At 39.4% G+C, this 18,757-nt stretch overlaps 1 protein-coding gene across 1 annotated transcript in view; it reads right to left on the minus strand.

The window, feature by feature from the left end:
• LOC133550236 (arf-GAP with SH3 domain, ANK repeat and PH domain-containing protein 2-like) overlaps positions 1-18,757 on the minus strand; it is a 116,028-nt gene that overhangs the window by 24,616 nt on the left and 72,655 nt on the right. The window contains exons 5-15 of the mRNA XM_061896401.1: positions 13,585-13,634; positions 11,653-11,782; positions 9,695-9,780; positions 9,504-9,579; positions 9,326-9,412; positions 7,266-7,369; positions 7,076-7,145; positions 6,839-6,926; positions 5,668-5,716; positions 3,951-4,117; positions 3,454-3,587 (exon numbers count right to left, since the gene is read on the minus strand). Of these exons, the coding sequence (XP_061752385.1) occupies positions 3,454-3,587; positions 3,951-4,117; positions 5,668-5,716; positions 6,839-6,926; positions 7,076-7,145; positions 7,266-7,369; positions 9,326-9,412; positions 9,504-9,579; positions 9,695-9,780; positions 11,653-11,782; positions 13,585-13,634 (1,041 nt within the window). The remainder of the gene's footprint in view (positions 1-3,453; positions 3,588-3,950; positions 4,118-5,667; positions 5,717-6,838; positions 6,927-7,075; positions 7,146-7,265; positions 7,370-9,325; positions 9,413-9,503; positions 9,580-9,694; positions 9,781-11,652; positions 11,783-13,584; positions 13,635-18,757) is intronic.

An 18,757-nucleotide genomic window follows, 5' to 3' on the forward strand; every position in this document is an offset into this window, starting at 1 on the left:
AGTGTTCCTCAAGGTTATTTTTTTCATCTTTTGGCCGAATCAACTGGTGGCCGCGAGTTCAGTAAAAAAAGGAAGACTCACATTTGCTAGCGCTGTGATAGAGATTAACTTTGACTGGCTTTTTTGCAGAAGACCATTAAAACAGCAGAGCGATCCTGTAACTCAAAATACCAAATAAATAGACCAAAATCAAATGTCTTCTGTAGAGGACACTGGTTCTCCGGAATACACAAAATAAGACAAATAGTGAAGGGAGAGGTTAATTAATTAATGGAATATCTGTCAAAACCAAAGCTTTTTTAAAGTAAACATATATTTGCAACACTTAATTGGCCCTAGTGTGTGAATTTGAGGGTAAATGTTTCTCTATCAGTTTTGGCCCTGCTATAAGGAGGCGACTTGCCAGGGTTTATACCAGGGGTCGGGAACCTTTTTGGCTGAGAGAGCCATACTAGCTGAATATTTAAAAAATGATTTCCGTGAGAGCCATATGATGTTTTTTTTCAAGACTGAATACAACTAAATGCGTGCATTTTTAAGAAAGACCAACATTTTTTGAGTAAAATTAGTCTCTTATTCTTTTTAATTACATTGTTATTCTGAAGCTAACCAACAATAAATACAATACTTCTTATCATTAATGCGACTTCTTGAATAGGTGCGGTAGAAACCGGATGGATGGATTAAAATGCATGAGAATGTTTTACATTTTTAACGTTATTTTTAACACTGTGATTACCAGCAGTATTATTCATTACTTATTGTGTTAAGCAACGTCTGCTAAGATTTATTTGAGAGCCTGATGCAGTCATCAAAAGAGCCACATCTGGCTCTAGAGACATAGGTTCCCTACCCCTGGTTTATACCATGCCTTCTGCCCGAATGCAGCTGGGATAAGCTCCAGCACCCCCCGCGACGCTGAGGAATAAGCGGTAGAAAACGGATGATTGGATGGATGATATATTGAAAAAAACAAAACAGTATTTCAGTTATTTAAGGCTAGTTGAGAGAGCGTGTCTAATCACCAATTAGGCCTACTCCTGAAAACGCAATTCTCTGAAGTATATTTTGTGGGGCTACTCAGTGGCCTAGTGGTTAAAGTGTCCGTCGGGAGGTCGTGAGTTCAAACCCCGGCCGGGTCATACCAAAGACTATAAAATGGGACCCATTACCTCCCTGCTTGGCACTCAGCATTAAGGGTTGGAATTGGGGGTTAAATCACCAAAACTGATTCCCGGGCGCGGCACCGCTGCTGCCCACTGCTCCCCTCACCTCCCAGAGGGTGATCAAGGGTGATGGGTCAAATGCAGACAATAATTTCGTCACATTTAGTGTGTGTGACAATCATTGGTACTTTAACTTTACTTTTCTACTACATTAAAACAAAAAACAACAATAAATGAACAAAAAAGTGAAATTGTTTGCTTAAATTTTTCAATACATTTCAGTCTTAAACAAAAATATAAAACATGTCATGTTTTTTTAATGTTGACTCTTTTGAATGCCTTTTGATCAAATAATATCAGAGGTTTAAAGTCGTAAAATAACCTAATTTATACAAAACCGCGATATCACTTGATCAAAAGGCTTTCAAATGATTAAAATTCCATTAAAAAACCTTCCTTCTTTTTTTTAAATAACTTTGTTTAGGGCTGAAATTGCAAATTACACTTGCAATAAGAATCCAAAATGTATTTAGGCCCTTTGAAAAATGAATGACTTCTATTTCCTGTTTGGCTTTGGGGTATTGTTGAATAACTGCATCAAAAATCATGTATTATGGCCAAAATACAGCACAAATTTACAGAAGGGAAAACAAAAGTAACCCTTTGTCCCTTGAGGTTTAAACCTGTCTTTGGCCCCATTTATCACAAACAGAATCAGAATCAGACATACTATGATTTATTAATCCCCGAGGGGAAATTAAAATTTTGAGCACAATCCCATTCAAGGTCAGACACACATTACAGGGAGACAGAACAGGATTGCTGACGGGTCTGCCAACTTCTGGCGCCCCTTACAAAAAAGGTGAGATACAGGTCAACAAGTGGGGGGGGGAATCGGAGAAAAAAAATAAAAGATTAAAATAAAATTTAAAAAATCGATCTAAGCCTGGGCCCCTGGACAGGGGGTCCAGACTGAGGCCAAGGGGAGAAAAACAACTTATAGCCATAGTACACATCCCCCTTACATGTGTGTAAGAGGGAAACATCAAAAATCAAAGAACACATAGGACATTAAAGACATTGAAGTAGCGGAGCTGATGCAACCAGACACTTCTACATACAGTTATGAATAAAAAGTAAAAGAAACATATACACTGTGGTGGCCTCTGCGGTGTTCCACGCCGTCGTCTGCTGGGGTGGAGGGAGCATGGCCAGAGACCGGAGCAGACCCAACAAAGCAACCAAGAGAGCTGACTCCACTCTCGGTTGCCAACCAACTCTTGGCCAGTGTCCAGTCCGCATGGATGAGCGATGATACGTCCAAGAAGACTGAGGTGTCCGATACCTGCTCATTCAGCCAAGGCACAGTGAAGCTTGTCCTCCAATCTCTCCAAACCGACTCGGATGTGGCAGGGACCCAGCAGCTGGTCTCCATGGCCAAAAGGCTCCCGGAATGCAGATCCAGAAGTCCACAAGAAAGCACCGCAGAGGTCACGAAAGTTCCACCCCTTGTCACATAGTCCCAAAGGGTCCCGGACCAAAAGGCAAATATATATATACAAATATATATATATATGTATATATATATATATATATATATGTATATATATAATAACACAAGAAAACAAGAGGGAAACACAAAAGGATGACACAAGAGCACAGAGCTCCTGCCAACAGCAGCCACTACAGCGGCGCCATCTTGGAAAAAAAGAGCATTATACAGCCATTGTGCTGAAAACACACTTAATTTCTACCTTTAAACGTGTGTACCCAATACTATGAGGTTGTTTTGAGTAACATGCAGTCAGTTGTAAGATACTGAAAACGTTATTCCTCTGTCCTCTGTGGTGGACAAGATGAGATACTATATGAGGACTATTTTTCATATAAACTGATGAAGATGTTTGACGCAACAAGGCATCAAAGTACGGAAATGCATGTGGAATTTAAGAAAAATGTTAAAACCAAGATAAGTTCTCAGTGTTGTTTTTTTTGGTAATATGATTGTTGAAATTGATTACAAAAGAAAAAAAAATATTCAGGTGGCACAAACTGCTGTTGTCGCCTGTACAGGACAATGCATTAAAAAAATACTATTGTGTCTTATGGTTTTAACCCGAAAAAATTATTTAATGCACGATAATGTAACTTTTTGTCTGGGTTTCAAGCAGGTAATTTTAAATAAAAAAAAATCTCAAGCTTCTGCACCTCCTTTGAAACCTCACACTTTAAATAAACAATACTATAAGTGATGGAGAGCAGCAGAGTGCATGTAAAAGTGTCCTACCAAGAGCTCTGAGGTGCTGAGTACATCCAGAGTGAGCGACTGGATCCTGGAGTAGTGGACTCCCAGCTCCCTATGGATCCCTGAGCATTCAATACAAGTGAGGATGCCCAAGTTGGTGGACAACCATGTTGGGTCTGGAGGAAAAAAGGAAAATAACATTGCAAATAGTTAAAAATCTAAGACACACTTTCTGACACCTCCTTTGTAAAAGGTTACACCAACTGTGTTTTGTCTTTGTGGACGTTTTAACAGCTGCCTGAAGGCTTTTTTACACTCTCCAGGAGGAAAGTGACCAAGGCTGCTTGGAATACACTCTTTCATATAGTAGATTTACACCTCTGCTGACGGACAAGGGGGGCTGGCAAGTAGTTCAAATAAGCATATGCTTTCAATAAAGCGCAATGATTTTTGACGCTGCAAAGGGGATTAGTGCTGCTGTATGCTGACATCATCCCAAACATGGATGTTAATTGAAGACTGTCAGCTGGAATACTCACTGGGCGCGCCGCAATCGCAGCATACGTCGTTTCCCGTCATCCTCTTCACCTCGGCCAGGATGGCCTTGGTCAGCTCCTGCACGATGTTGTTCTCGCCGACGTGCTGGTCCCCTTTGAAGGCTTGGTTCAGCGCCTCTTCTTTGCTGTTCTGGAGCACGGAGATCCAGCTGCAGGGAGGAGTACCAAGCGAGGCACGTCGGGACGTAAGGTCGAGGACGAACACAAAGAAAAAGAAGGCAAAAATAAACAAGAGGACAAGTGAAAGTACGGTAAAGGGTCTCTGGATAGGAGGTAGAAATAAGGAAAGGCATGAGCTTGTGTGTTGGGGATGAAGTGGCAAAAGGTTTATAAAGAATGCACTTAAGGTACTATTCTCCGGTTCTGTGCTTAAATGTTCTTTACGCATTTGAATTCAGGCACGTTCCCATCATTTGTATTCTTCCATTTAACCACGCCAACTCCAGCGTATGTTAGGCAAAAGTGCTAAAATTAAATTAAACTAAGCTGATTACTAAAGAGGTGGACTTCACTTTGGCGCCTTTTTTTCCTGGTTGCGTAAAAAATTATGGAACTTGGAGTTTCACGAACACTTGTGAATGGTAATAAAATCCATGAAAAAGATAATACTTTCAATTTCAAAATCCAGGCAGTGCTGCTCACGTATGCGTGTGTCACCATGGTGATGTAGTGTGTGTATGTACGCTACAACAGCTTCTTCTTACTGGCTGGATGTGAATAATAATCTGAAGATTAAACTTTGTTTCACTTATCATTATAAACACCCAAATGTCATTTATGACATTAACAGTTCTGTTTAGCACAAATCTTCTGTGTTTGAGTGTGCTTGCGCGGAGGAGCATGACAGTGTGATATTACCCTTCAAAAAGTAAATCAAACAAAATGACAGACGCAACATTACATATGTATTTTCTATTAAATAGTCACATAGTCCTACGATCACGGTCTGGACAAAATCGTGTCTGTTAGTCCCAGGATGTCCATACACAGCAGATATACACGCGGTGCCCATCCGCTGTGGTAGCATTCACGAGACAACAATGTGCCTTTTGAATTTTTATAGTTAATTCAGAGTACCATTACGGTGCATTTATCCAAAGCTCAATCAATGTTTCCAGGTGTTTTGGTTGAAGCAATCAGAAAAGATTTGATCGTTTCTGGAGGTGTCTAGTATCATTATTTGTGGTGGACACTTCTTCCAAACTTCAAGTGATTATACAATGTTTCATCTTCTTGGAGCGCTAGATTTATTACAGCCTCAGAAGTACATAAAAAAAAGTAATCATGTCGGTGGGAGAATACACATAGGGACAAAGTTAACAGTGAGTGCCCACATTTAAGGTTTGCTTCACCCTAAGTGCACATCTTGGGTGAAGGCGCGCAGTGAGACTTTAGTCACGAGAGAAAATGCAGTGCAACCAGAACCTGAGCAATTGTAGACCTTTTTTTACCTAAGAAAATGGTAGAATAGGGCCCTTACACTTCAGACTAAAGTGGATTTTATTTTCAAATAATTCACAAAAACATTACACGTGGAGCAGACCCAATACTTCGCATACTCGAAAGTAAAACATCAGCAAACGCTTTGGTTACAGAGGCAAGCGAAAAACTCCCTCTCAGGAAGAAACCTCGAAAAGAATCAGACCAAGCGTGGAGAGTGAAGTCATTTTTAAAAGTAAAGGATGGAACATCGTCTTACATTTGGCAATCCTGGTCATCCTCAGCCTGAAAGTGATATGTTCTGTCATCTAAAATGTGAGAAAGAAAGACATTTTGCATTGTGTTGCTTTGGAAAGATGTACAAAAAAGTGACAATTACCAATAGTATAATAATCATGCTTGTTCAAGAGTTACTTAATGTTACAGGTCGAGGCAGAATTCCCATGGCGTGTTACATAATCTTTCGAAAGGGAAGAATAGCAGCTTGACAAAAATAAAAACAAAACAACATATTTTAAAAAAAGGTTCAAAGCCAGTGATACACAAACTGTGGTACGTGTACCACAGTGGTACGCAGGCGCCATCTTAAGGTACGCCAAAAGAATCACTTGAATGAAGTACAGTGTTTTATTTTCCTATTTTCAAACAGTGTTACTGTTCAAATTTTGTGTAATGTTACAGTGGCCAAAATATTGAATATAGTTGCTTAATAAAACCTCTGCCTTGTATTTAATAAATACTTAGGATACTGTATTTTAATGTTAGTTGATATGGTGGTACTTGGAGAGTGACTTCAGTGTTTATTGAGATGGCACTTGGTCAAAAAAGTTTAAGAACCTCTGCTTTAAGCAAAGTTCAATTATGTCAAAGGCTAAATCAACTGATTTGAAGTTTCTACAGAGAGATAAAAACAGAGTTGCAAATGTATCCACAAATTATACATACTTTTATTATTCTGTAATATACAATGTTGGAAAATGTTTGAACAAGTAAAATTAATAAATGGTAAATGGGTTGTACTTGTATAGCGCTTTTCTACCCCTTTTTAAGGAGCCCAAAGCGCATTGACAGTATTTCCACATTCGCCCATTCACACACATTCACACACTGATGGAGGGAGCTGCCATGCAAGGCGCTCACCAGGACCCATCAGGAGCAAGGGTGAAGTGTCTTGCCCAAGGACACAACGGACTTGATTAGGCTGGTAGAAGGTGGGGATCGAACCAGCAACCCTCAGATTGCTGGCACAGCCACTCTACCAACTTCGCCACGCCGTCCCGAACAATGAATGATTGGTGTGAAAAATACTAAGCTATTAATTATTAACCGTATGGAATTAAACCTATGCTGTCTTTTAGTTGAAGTGGAGTGGTAATTGTTTTTTTCGGGGACAGTGGCGAGCGAAGAAAATGTTAGCTTGCTCAACTTACGCGAAATGAGGTCAAAGCTCTTCTTCTCCTCAGGATTGTTCTTCACCTGACAAGTGAGCAGGTTCAGTTTGGCTGGAGGCCTGTTTGCCTGTATGAAAGATGGAATAGAAAATCAGCTTTGGATGTCTATTGGCTTTCGCAGGTCATTTAAATAACAATAAATGCAGGATTTGAGTATCTCCCTTCATCACAAACAGACTTTGTTGTTTATTTTGATTGTGGGTTTTGGTTGCTTACAGTGCCATGTGGGATGGTGAGGTATCCGTTCTTTGCCGTACACTTTCTCTTCTGCCACACTTTACGCAACCTGCAGTTTTATCCAACTAAACATTATTATCATTGCAAAAGCACACTTTTGGATACTAATGTAACAGTGGACCCCCTTGGATTGTGCAGGTATATCTAGTGAGGGAAACAAGTGACTTACCCGTCGCTTCTCTTGTAAAGGTAGCCGCTGCGCTCAGTGCCGTGTTCCTTGTTGCCTTGCGGCTGATGTAGGCTGTAGGTATTGCTCTGACGCACCTGTGAATCCTGGAAAAATATCAATAAGATATAGATAAAGCCTAATACTAAATCTCAGGAGTCCAAAACCTTGTATCCAATCCTATTCAACTTAATTCCAGAAGTTCAAATAAAAACAATAAAAATAGTGATTCAAAAAAGAGCAATGCTTTTATAAATAGCAATACATAATATAGTAAACTATCCATCCAACCGTCCATTTTCTACTGCTTGTCCCTCTAGAGGTTACGGCGGTGCTGGAGCCAATCCCAGCTGCATTCAGGTGGAAGGCAGCGTACACCCTGGACGATTTGCCATCTCCATCGCAGGGCCAACACAGATAGTGTCATGTTTGTGTAAATTGAAATTATTCTGATCCACAATTTAATCTTATAACTTCTACCATTGATTGTTTTCTTGATAAAAAAAAATATATAAGAATGAGACAGTTTTTGACCATTTCTTTTAAAAGGATGGCTCCTAAAAATCTGTCTCCCTTTAAAAATCCATAAATCCCATGTCTGACAGGCAGTAGCATTGGACTGAAAAAAAAAAAAAATCAACCGAGACAAGATGAAAAGTTTACAAGGTGAAATATATAGATAAACACAAAAGTATGTAAAAGTGATAAATCCTACTCCAGACTGGAAGGGCTAAATTAATAGGATGAGTATGTTGGAAAAAACGTCTCACATTTTTCTTTCAGTAACAAATGCATAAGCAGTTATTGAGCAGACTAAGGTTTTATTTTAGTCAGGAAATGACTTGTCAAGGTGAGTGATGACACATATTTTGATGCTTTTATTGATATTCTGTCCACATTTTGCTAATGGGACAATGTTTAAACAACAGACCCGAATCTTGTCTTTATAAACTAAAACAATATCAACATCAAATCTGGAGATGAGACTCTACAGAGGCAAATCACAAACATAAAAATGCAATCTCGTATGAAATAAAATCCTATGAAATACAAAACACGACCATCAATGTTTTGTTGATTTACTTACTCTTCTAGACTTGTTTCACAAAACATGTAGGCAATAAGAGAGGGAAAAAAACTTCAGGTCAGATTAATTTGTCATCTTAATAGAATGAGGATGCTTGGTTTGCAAAGATACGAATACAAGACAGTGGAACCTCTAAAGCTGACCGTGATGATGCAATTCGGAATTCAAAACATCCTTGTGCAAGATGACAAATTAGTCAATTTTAAACGATCAACATGTGTTTTTTGCTGTTTTTCTTTGGCTTTGGCAAATATTCATAGGAAATAATATAGACTTTGTTTGACAATATGGGCATTTTGTGTTTGCGATGCAGATTTTACATACAGTAACAAGTAAAATGTCATAAGAAAACAAAAAAACTAAAAAGGGGTAATAGTAATAACACTACTATTGCCACCTTGCATATGTATATACATATTGCACACTAAGTGATTGCACTGTGTATGAATAAAAAAACAAAAATAGTATCTTAAATAGGTTACTATCTTGATACCAGAAGAACCTCAAGAATGTGTGTGTGTGTGTGTGTGTGTGTGTGTGTGTGTGTGTGTGTGTGTGTGTGTGTGTGTGTGTGTGTGTGTGTGTGCGTCTGTGGGTTTTCACGCGTACAATTATAAACACAAAAATATTGCCTGTATTGTTTTTCGAGTTTTACAATGGTGACAATGTGACACTGTAACAGATTATTTACATTTCCGGCATGTTCTTAGAGGTTCCACTGTGGAAAATTTCACTCATTTGTTTAACTATGGCAGGAAAAAATGGCCAAAAAACGACAATTAAGCATTTCTTTCAGGACATTGAACTGATTTACAGCATAGCAAAAGTTTTATAAAAAAAATCTACATTTCACAATAAAATGTGCAATTTATAGCAATTCAGCATGTGTTATTATGCTAAGGCCATGTAAAGTCAAGTGTTAACATTAAGAACACTGACACAAAAGTAACTTTTTTTATGAGTGCATGTGTGTTACCTCTTTCTGCTCCACTTGTAGCGCTGTCTTAAGAACATCTCGTAACTGTGTCAGCTGCTTCCGCTCCTCATCCTGCGCCTGCTTTATCTGCAGAGAACAAAACATTGAGGATTTCGGGGACAGCGGCTGAACAACGATTACAATTGAATGGAGTGGCAGTCATGTAAAAGTAACCCACTGTGTGGAGATCTGTGGCCAGTTTTTCTATGGAAGGCTTCAGGTTGTCCACTGCTTTGAGACCATCCTGAAAGAAACTGAACAAGATTCATATGACGTATTACTTTTTGCATTACAGCATGATTACACAAAAACTACTACTACTTGTGTTACACCAAGGCAAGGTTGCAATTAATATGCAGTATGTCTTACTTGCACTGCGCATGGAAGTATTTGATGAGGTTCTGCAACAGGTCTACTCCCTTCTTGATTTTGATCTCGTTGACTTTGAGGAGATACTGCAAAACATTGTCAAGATGGGACCCAGTCAGGCGCCAACAGACAGGTTCAGCCAGAGCCAAAAGTGTGTTTTCTATCTAAATACGTTTTCAACCCTTTCATCTTGTTCTCTTGAAAGTAAAACAAGTTGTCAGTTAAGTTCATGACAGTATATCAAAAAGGGCTAAGGCGATACATCATATAAAAAATTCTAGGTATGGGTGTTATATTCCAAAAACTACATTAGAATAGCTTTATGATCATAAAACTGTTATGTTTCCAATCTTGTCATTTTTGTAGAGCGACTATTCCAATGGTTTTCAGGTTTTCATCAGCATACAGAGCAAGTTAAAATGGAATGGTTCAGAACTCGTCCCATTCCAATTGTAACCAAAGTGATCGGGGAAATATATTGTTATAGAGTTGTATTAAACTTTTGCATTTTAACGTAGTCATGCATGACGTCACAACAATAGAAACACTAAATTAAAACTATAGCTCTGATAAACTCTTCAATGAGGCCAGATTACCCGTACTGCGTTGTGTGCACCAGTTGTGTTTCCCAGGAAGTCTTTCTTACTTCCTGGTGTGCACAGAATAAATTTAAAATTTACATAAATAAGTTATTGGTTATCGGTATCAGTTCATTCCAGTTCAGTTCAGTTTATTTCCAACATACATACGATACAATGTAATACATCGCTAATTTCCAGTTGTTTCATTACAGCATGTCCGAAAAGAAGTAGGAAGAAGCATAGCTTATTATTAAGAATTATCATTGTTCTCTATTTGTAACAGAACAGTGAATAAATAAATTATTAAATAAACCATAAGAAAGTAAAAAATATCAAATACATAGATAAATAGAATGTCATTTTTTTTTATTATTTAAATGTTCAAGATGTTCATCATAATTGTTCTTCTTTGTACTTTGTGAATACTTGGAGCTTGAACAGTCTCTTAAATTGAATCATATTGGTGCTTTGTTTGATTTCCTTGTGTAATCCATTCCATAATTTAATTCCACATATGGTTACAGTATATTGTTTTTCTGTATAATAAAAACAATTATTCCTGGTATGAAAGAAAACATTTGTATCTGGATCTATATCTTTATGTATTTCCGGACTAAAGTGATCTAAGCTGCTGAAGTTTTTCACTTCCACATATTACTGTTCAGCAATCTTTTGTGTTGCTCTATGAATGTCTGTAAGTGTAGATTAATGTGCACCTTAGTACAGATCTTCTTGTTCGGTAATCCTTTGGAGCGCTGTGATTTTGTAGTTGAATGTCGATGTTTGTTTTCCGTCAGACCCTATTATTATTGTTGTTGTTCTGGTTGCTCTGGGAGTTCTAACATTTCCCTCGTTTACTCAAGTCGCGTGCTATCTTGGTGATATCAAAATTGCGTTTAGTGAGGCGCTCCTTCATGTACACATTTGTGCCCTTCAGCTTTTTTCCCCAGTGTCAAAAAAGCCATTGTGAATTTCCTGTTGGCAAGCTTGATGATGGTGACTGGCGTACCGTTGTTGCCTCTTCTTTTCAGTGTGACGCACGTATAAATGGTGATAAATTATAACCGGAAGTTATTGGTTTGAAAAAAAATATTGTGCATCCCTTACTTAAATGTCCTATTTTTTTTTTACACTTATGTCACAATCACGAATGTTAAAATAAGATGTGCGCAACAAGATCTACACTTTAATTGATTTTATGTTTTACGAGAAGCAGTGGTTAACTTATTTTTATGACTGTTAAAAATTTTAAAATGTGAATAACATTTTTTATTGCTGACAGTTGGACCCTAACAGTATTGTTATGGGATAATGTGTTTATATTTAACAACTTGTGCATCAGAGTCAAAGTTGACAACAGATCCCAATAAAACTAACCTCACACATCTGAAGCTGAAAGAATCTCCTTTCCTTCTCCATCTCCTCAGCAATTTCCGCCCCGCTAATCTCCGTCCTGATCATCCCGTGCTGTCTGGCGTGCTCCTTTTTCTCCTTTTCTATTTTCGTGCTGGTGCAAAAAACAAAACAAAAAAAAGGTCACATTGTCACAAAGTCAGACGGTGTACACAATTGTAAAATACAAACAGTGGTCAGGGGTGTAAAATCATCTTTGACATTTGATTGGTAGCCAGATTTCCTACAAAGCAGTTTCTGTTATATTGTTAGAAAACAAGTTTATTGGATTTTAAAGCTTAAAAGCAAACAAAGTTGGAAGTGCAAATGTTTTGACAGTGGCTCTAGTCGGTTTCCAGGTGATTTTACACAAAGACAACAATAGTACTATAGTGCATACACCTGCAGGCAATAGAAGGAATATACTAGGGAAGGGCATTTAGCTCTATTTACTTGCTCAAATACCGCCAATTTCTACTATTTTAATGAAATAGGAGAATCACTATCTTTGAATGTTTTAAACTCATGTTACGTTGTGTCTGCGGGGTGCAGCTCAACATGGCATTGATACAGACTCATCAAGCCGTGCAGTGCATTTAACTGTTTAACTGTTAATGCCCATCCCAGAATATATCACAAAATGGCGGGGAGGGACCATTCCATGCAACATCTGTAATTATTTTGCTTGCAATACTGACAAAATATAGTTAAAAAAGATGCCAGTCTCAGAAATATGACAAAGAGTGACCTCATAGGTATGCAGTAAGGACAGTATTGCACATAAATAACCATCCAACCATACATTTTCTACCACTTATCCCCTTTGGGGTGGCGGGGGGCACTGGAGCCTATCTCAGCTACAATCGGGTGGAAGGCGGGGGTCACCCTGGACAAGTCGCCACCTCATTGCAGGGCCAACACAGATAGACAGACAACATTCACACTCACATTCACACACTTGGGCCAATTATTTAGTGTTGCCAATCAACCTATCTCCAGGTGCATGTCTTTGGAGGTAGGAGGAAGCCGGAGTACCCGGAGGGAACTCACGCAGTCACCGGGAGAACATGCAAACTCCACACAGAACGATCCCGAGCCCGGGATTGAACTCAGGACTACTGAGGACCTTCGTATAACCAGTTTTCTAAAATTGCATTTGATTGTTGTGGCGTCTACAGATTTTATGTGATGACATGGGAAAAGACTAATAAGACAGTTATTTTTAAGCCGAGCTAGCAGTTTTCTGGGTGCAGATGTACCAATGTGTTGTGCTTCTTCAGCTGTGACTGTGTTGCAGTCTGAAAGGCAGCCAGTTATAAAGAGAGACAGACACAGGTTTGTCATGCTTTTTATGTTTAGTCAACAGTCCAAATGACGGTTATGGCGGGGCGCTAACTTCAAGTGCTGTCTGTTCAGAAATAATTCCCACGACTAACATTTATATCAATAGATTACAATTATATGCATAAATAATGCATTCAAATGAAGCAACTGGTCAGCAAAGACAACATTCCTGAACAAACAGCATTTAAAGAGAGGAGCCAACTATGCCATGGGGCTTGTCCTCCATGGATTGACGCCATGCAGGACCTGGCTGGAGGCCTAATGTCGGCACCAAGACTAACCTATCTATTCAAAAGGGGTCTGGGGAGAGGTCGAATTACCCTTTCAGTAAAGAATGTCCTTTGCAGCTTGTAAGATATATATACAAAAACCTATAAAAATCACATTTCTTTTTGGGGGTTTTTACATGCACATTCACAGTGGTGCAGGCTTCCCAGTGTGGAGCAGGTGAGAAGAGGTTAATTTAAATTAATGTGGCGTGTGAGAGGAAATCACAAATGGATTAGAAGGAGAGTGGTTAGTCAAGACAGGCTACACATTTCCAAAATTAACATTTACATTTGGACGGCTTACACTTTTGTTTCGTAGTCCTTCCAGGCTTTGTCAAAAGGTTTTTTTAGATCCTATGAAAAAAAAACAGGAAAAACAGGGGGAGTTAAATCAAAGTGACTCTTAAAACTGTGGCAGCGCTACAGTTTATACAAAACAAGCAACAAGCAAAGCATGTTAATATTAAGCATGGGGGTTGTAACGGAAACCCATCACTTTGAAAGCTATACAGTTATAGTTAGGGCATTTACAGTACTGACCTAAACTGCAAAGAGGAGGGGGAGTTATTTGAAAATAGGCCAGAATTGGAGAAAGACTGATCCAAATATTTTACAAAATGTGAACATTTATTAGATAATACTCATTGTATTACACAGTTTTTAACTTTGACAATGATTTTTGAGGCTTGACAAAATTGGAAAGGAAAACACAGCTGTCGTTGCCAAATGTTTATCACCATACATATTGCACAACAAAGCACCAGCAGTACCAATGTAATCATAGCGGTAAGGAAGAGGAAACCACTTTGCCAACAATAAAACCGCTGATGAGGTTAATCGTAAATGACAGTACAGTCATAATTCATTTATCACTGTTAATTGGTTCCAGACCTGAATTTCCGCAAAAGAAACATTTCTTCTTTATAATCTTACAAACCCCGTTTCCATATGAGTTGGGAAATTGTGTTAGATGTACATATAAACGGAATACACTGATTTGAAAATCCTTTTCAACCCATTTTCAATTGAATGCACTACAAAGACAAGATATTTGATGTTCAAACTCATAAACTTTATTTTTTTTTGCAAATAATAATTTACTTAGAATTTCATGGCTGCCACACATGCCAAGTAGTTGGGAAAGGGCATCTTCACCACTGTGTTATATCACCTTTTCTTTTAACAACACGCATACACATTTGGGAACTGAGGAAACTAATTGTTGAAGCTTTGAAAGTGGAATTATTTCCCATTCTTGTTTTATGTAGACCTTCAGTCGTTCAACAGTCCGTGGTATCCGTTATCGTATTTTAGGGTTCATAATGCGCCACACATTTTTGATGGGAGACAAGTCTGAACTGCAGACGGGCCAGGAAAGTACCCACAGTCTTTTTTTTACAAAGCCACGCTGTTGTAACACGTGCTGAATGTGGCTTTGCATTGTCTTGCTGAAATAAGCAGTGGCGTCCATGAAAAAGACAGCGCTTAGATGGCAGCATATGTTGTTCCAAAACCTGTATGTACCTTTCAGCATTAATGGTGCCTTTACAGATGTGTAAGTTACCCATGCCTTGGGCACTAATGCCCCCCCTACCATCACAGATGCTGGCTTTTGAACTTTGCGTCGATAACAGTCTGGATGGTTCGCTTCCCCTTTGGTCCGGATGACACGATGTCGAATATTTCCAAAAACAATTTGAAATGTAGACTCGTCAGACCACAGAACACTTTTCCACTTTGCATCAGTCCATCTTAGATGATCTCGGGCCCAGAGAAGCCGGCGGTGTTTCTGGATGTTGTTGATAAATGGCTTTCGCTTTGCATAGTAGAGCTTTAACTTGCACTTACAGATGTAGCGATAAACCGTATTTAGTGACAGCGTTATGATCCGCTGCCCGGACCATAGTTTATTTACGTTCTCTTGTGCTTTCAGCACCTTTTGAGTTTGTGTGTCTCAGTTGCCATGACGGCAAATTACATTCACCCGCCTCTGGTTAGTGTTCGGGACGCACACTTGTTGCCCGGGCACTAATCAGAGGGCTATTTAGTCCTTGGCCTGGCCTCACTTGGTCTGGCTTCCTAGTTTGTTTTTATTCAACAGATGACTACTTTTATTTCCTGCTCTGTACCTGCTAGCTTCCACGCTAGGCTCTTTTTGCCTTCTAGCTCCCACGCTAGCTCCTTTTGGTTTTGCCTTAAGTGCTATGATCACATTTTTCTTTGTTACCCTCTGATTTAATTCAAAATAAATCATTTGTTCCTACCTGCACGCTGTGTCTGAAGCCTGATCTGCATTCCTGGGAGAACATACCCTGCATAAGATGCGACCCATGGATGCACTTATAAGTGAGTAGCAATATTTTGTTGTTGATCCGGGATGAGAAAGGGAGCCTGTGCAGTGATTGAAGGATGGGGGTGATATGCTCGTGTTTACAGGCTGTCATCACAACCCTGTTCTGGATGCATTGTAGCTTCTGGATGGTCTTGCCAGGTATCCCGACGAAGAGCCTGTTACAGTAGTCCAGCCTTGAGGAAATAAAGGCATGGACCCATTGATCTGTTGCTGGTAGGGTAAAGTGGAACAGAGTCTTGAAATGTTGAGGAGGTAGTGAAATTAGGTTTTGCAGAGATGTTTTATGAGGTCCTTGAAAGTCAGGTGGGAGTCAAACCAAACTCCCTGGTTTGTTGCTGAGGTGGAGAGAAGAATGACCTGTCCATCAAAGGTAAATTGTGATATGGGTGAGGACTGAACCTGATGAGGGGTACCATTGAGCAGTACTTCCGTTTTATTGCTGTTCAGCTGAATGGAGTTCCTGTTCATCCATGGTTTGATTTCCTTAAGGCAGAAGTTGAGGGATGACAGGGCAGTGGAGGGGTTTGGGGCTGTTTTAATGTAAAGTTGTGTGTCATCAGCGTAACAATGAAAGGACAGTCTTTGTTTGCTGATGACATGACCAAAGGGAAGCAGGTAGATGGTAAAAATGATGGGGGCAAGGACTGAACCCGGAGGAACACCACTGGTGACATGGATGGGGGCTGGACTTGCATCCTCCAAGCAAGACATGTTCAGTTCGATTTGAAAAATAACACTCAAACTATTTCAATGTGTGGTTTGTCAGTCTCACTGTGTTATGCACTGTAGATGCTAGAGGAAGATGGTGTGGTCCACAGTGTCAAGAGACGATGTCAGGTCCAGGAGGATAAGGAGTGAAGGTGATCCTGAGTGAGCAGTCGTCTGTCTCGGTGCTATGGGCTGAACGAAATTCTTGATACATGTTATGTGTAAGATGGTCCTGGAGCTGTGTGGCAACTGTTTTCTCGACTATCTTGGATAGAAAGAGAAGGTTTGAAATAGGTTTGTAGTTTGCAAGACTGTCCGGTTCTAGGGAGGGCTTTTTCTGGAGGGAACAAATGACAGCTGCTTTAAGAGCAGGTGGAACATTAGCGGTTTGAAGCTAACGGTTAACAACCTGAGTGATGATTGGGCTGAGGGTATAGATGTGTGATTTAAGCAAAGTGGATGGGAAGAGGGCTAAACAGCAGGTGGTCAGCCTCATTCCTCTTATGGTTTTCTCAATGTGGCTCTGCTGGATATCGGAGAAGTAAGAGAGGGGTCACACACCAAGCGAGAGAAAGAGAGAAGGAGCTGGGCAACAGAGAGAAAATGTTGTTGAATTTAGATCTAAAAAAGTCCAAGAAGTTGTTGCATCGCTCATCTGTAGCTTCATTCAATGAGAGTGATTGTGGCTTCAGGTTATTTATAGTGGAGAAGAGCCTCTTAGAATTGCCAGTGTTCTGATTGATGAGATTGGAGTAAAATGTCGACCGATCATCTTTCAGGGCCTGGCAAAAGCCTTTTTAATTGCTCACGGAAGGCAAAGTTGTAAATGGTGAGTCCAGTGTGTTTGAGTTGACATTCTAGTGCACGGCTGGCCAAATAAAGGGAACTACAAAAAATTTCAATATTGGCTTTATTTTAAAAGACAACCCTTCTACACAATAAACATATGTTTCCTATTGCACTCAAATAACAATTTTAAAAGGTTAAAAAATGTTGTTTCCAGAAAGTAACCAGTCTTGCCTAAAATGCATTAATATATGACGGCTCTTTCGATAAGTTAAAATTTAAACAGTATAACTAACGGTCTGGAATTATACAGCGGTTAATCATTGTCCCATTTATATTTACTGTTACATCCCTAAGTCCAGGGTTTCCCACACATTCATTTATTTGTGGCGGCCCGCCACAAAAGAATTACAGCCGCCACAAATAAAAAAAAATTAAAATAATAATAATATTTTTTTTTTTTTAAATGGGACTCTGTCTGTGAATGGAGCTTGTAGTTACATATTATATAAATATTATATAAATTTGTAAATAAATATGTACATAAAGTGTTGTAATTATATTCCTACTCTGCGTTGTTCATGGCCGCTGCCACCAACCCACCACCCCCACCACCCTGCCGCCCGACCACACCACCACAAATAGATGCCTGACCTGTGGGAAACACTGCTAAGTCACATTAATTGTTATTTATTTTAAACATAATGTATTGTCAGAATGTTTCGAACTTTTGTTTGCATTCTATTGGAGAAGATTTGACATAATATGGATGTAGCTTACCCTCCCACCAATGACATCATGGAGTTGTTGTTGAGACAACAAACATGTTGAGAATGTTTTAACAGGGCCACTGTTAGTATGGCCGAGCAGTACACTCCATAGTTAGACATAGACAAAGCAACCATGGCAGCAAAACAAGACAAGTACAGCAATGCCAGATTTCACTGAGCCAACTGCAACACGCTCTGAGCTCCATTACGGACTAATGAGCAAAGTTAGAGTTTCTTCACTATAAGAAACAAAAGATGTGGATCAGCCTCCTAATTGAATCAGCCCATAACATCCCCAACAGGGTACCGGTAGGCCAGGCGGCTCCATGTGATAGTTTTTTCAGATTTTTAGTTCCTTAGGTCACACCTGCGAAAGGCAACACTAATTTCTCATTGTCAAGGGTGAGTGTTGAAAAAACACCAAGCTCCGACAAAACACTTGACTCAACAGCATCCCTGCTGCTGGGGTGCTAATTAAAGATGGACATGGACCAACAGACAGTGAGTGTCAGAGTCTCACAGTAAACAGTAAGTATGACTAAACATTTGGATTTCTAATTAAACACCAAAAGTACAACAAAATTAGGAATGTAAAAAAATGGTTTTATCAGTAGAAAACTAAATTTAGAAGAATTAGGCTACCACCTTAAGCAGTAGTTTCATTGTTTGAGCTCCACAAAGGACAAAGATCCCACTCTTGACTTATGCTCAAGCTGCTGCTGAGTGGCAAGCACAACTTGTCAACCCACAGGATCAGGTCTGCTTCACTGAACCTTGTCAAAGAGCAACCAGCCACTCATCCCAACAGTTAAAGGGTAGAAGCCATGAGCGTAAGAATAAGACAGAAGAAGTAAGTGCAG

The sequence above is a fragment of the Nerophis ophidion genome, linkage group LG03 (assembly GCF_033978795.1).
Source record: "Nerophis ophidion isolate RoL-2023_Sa linkage group LG03, RoL_Noph_v1.0, whole genome shotgun sequence".
Taxonomy (NCBI): domain Eukaryota; kingdom Metazoa; phylum Chordata; class Actinopteri; order Syngnathiformes; family Syngnathidae; genus Nerophis; species Nerophis ophidion.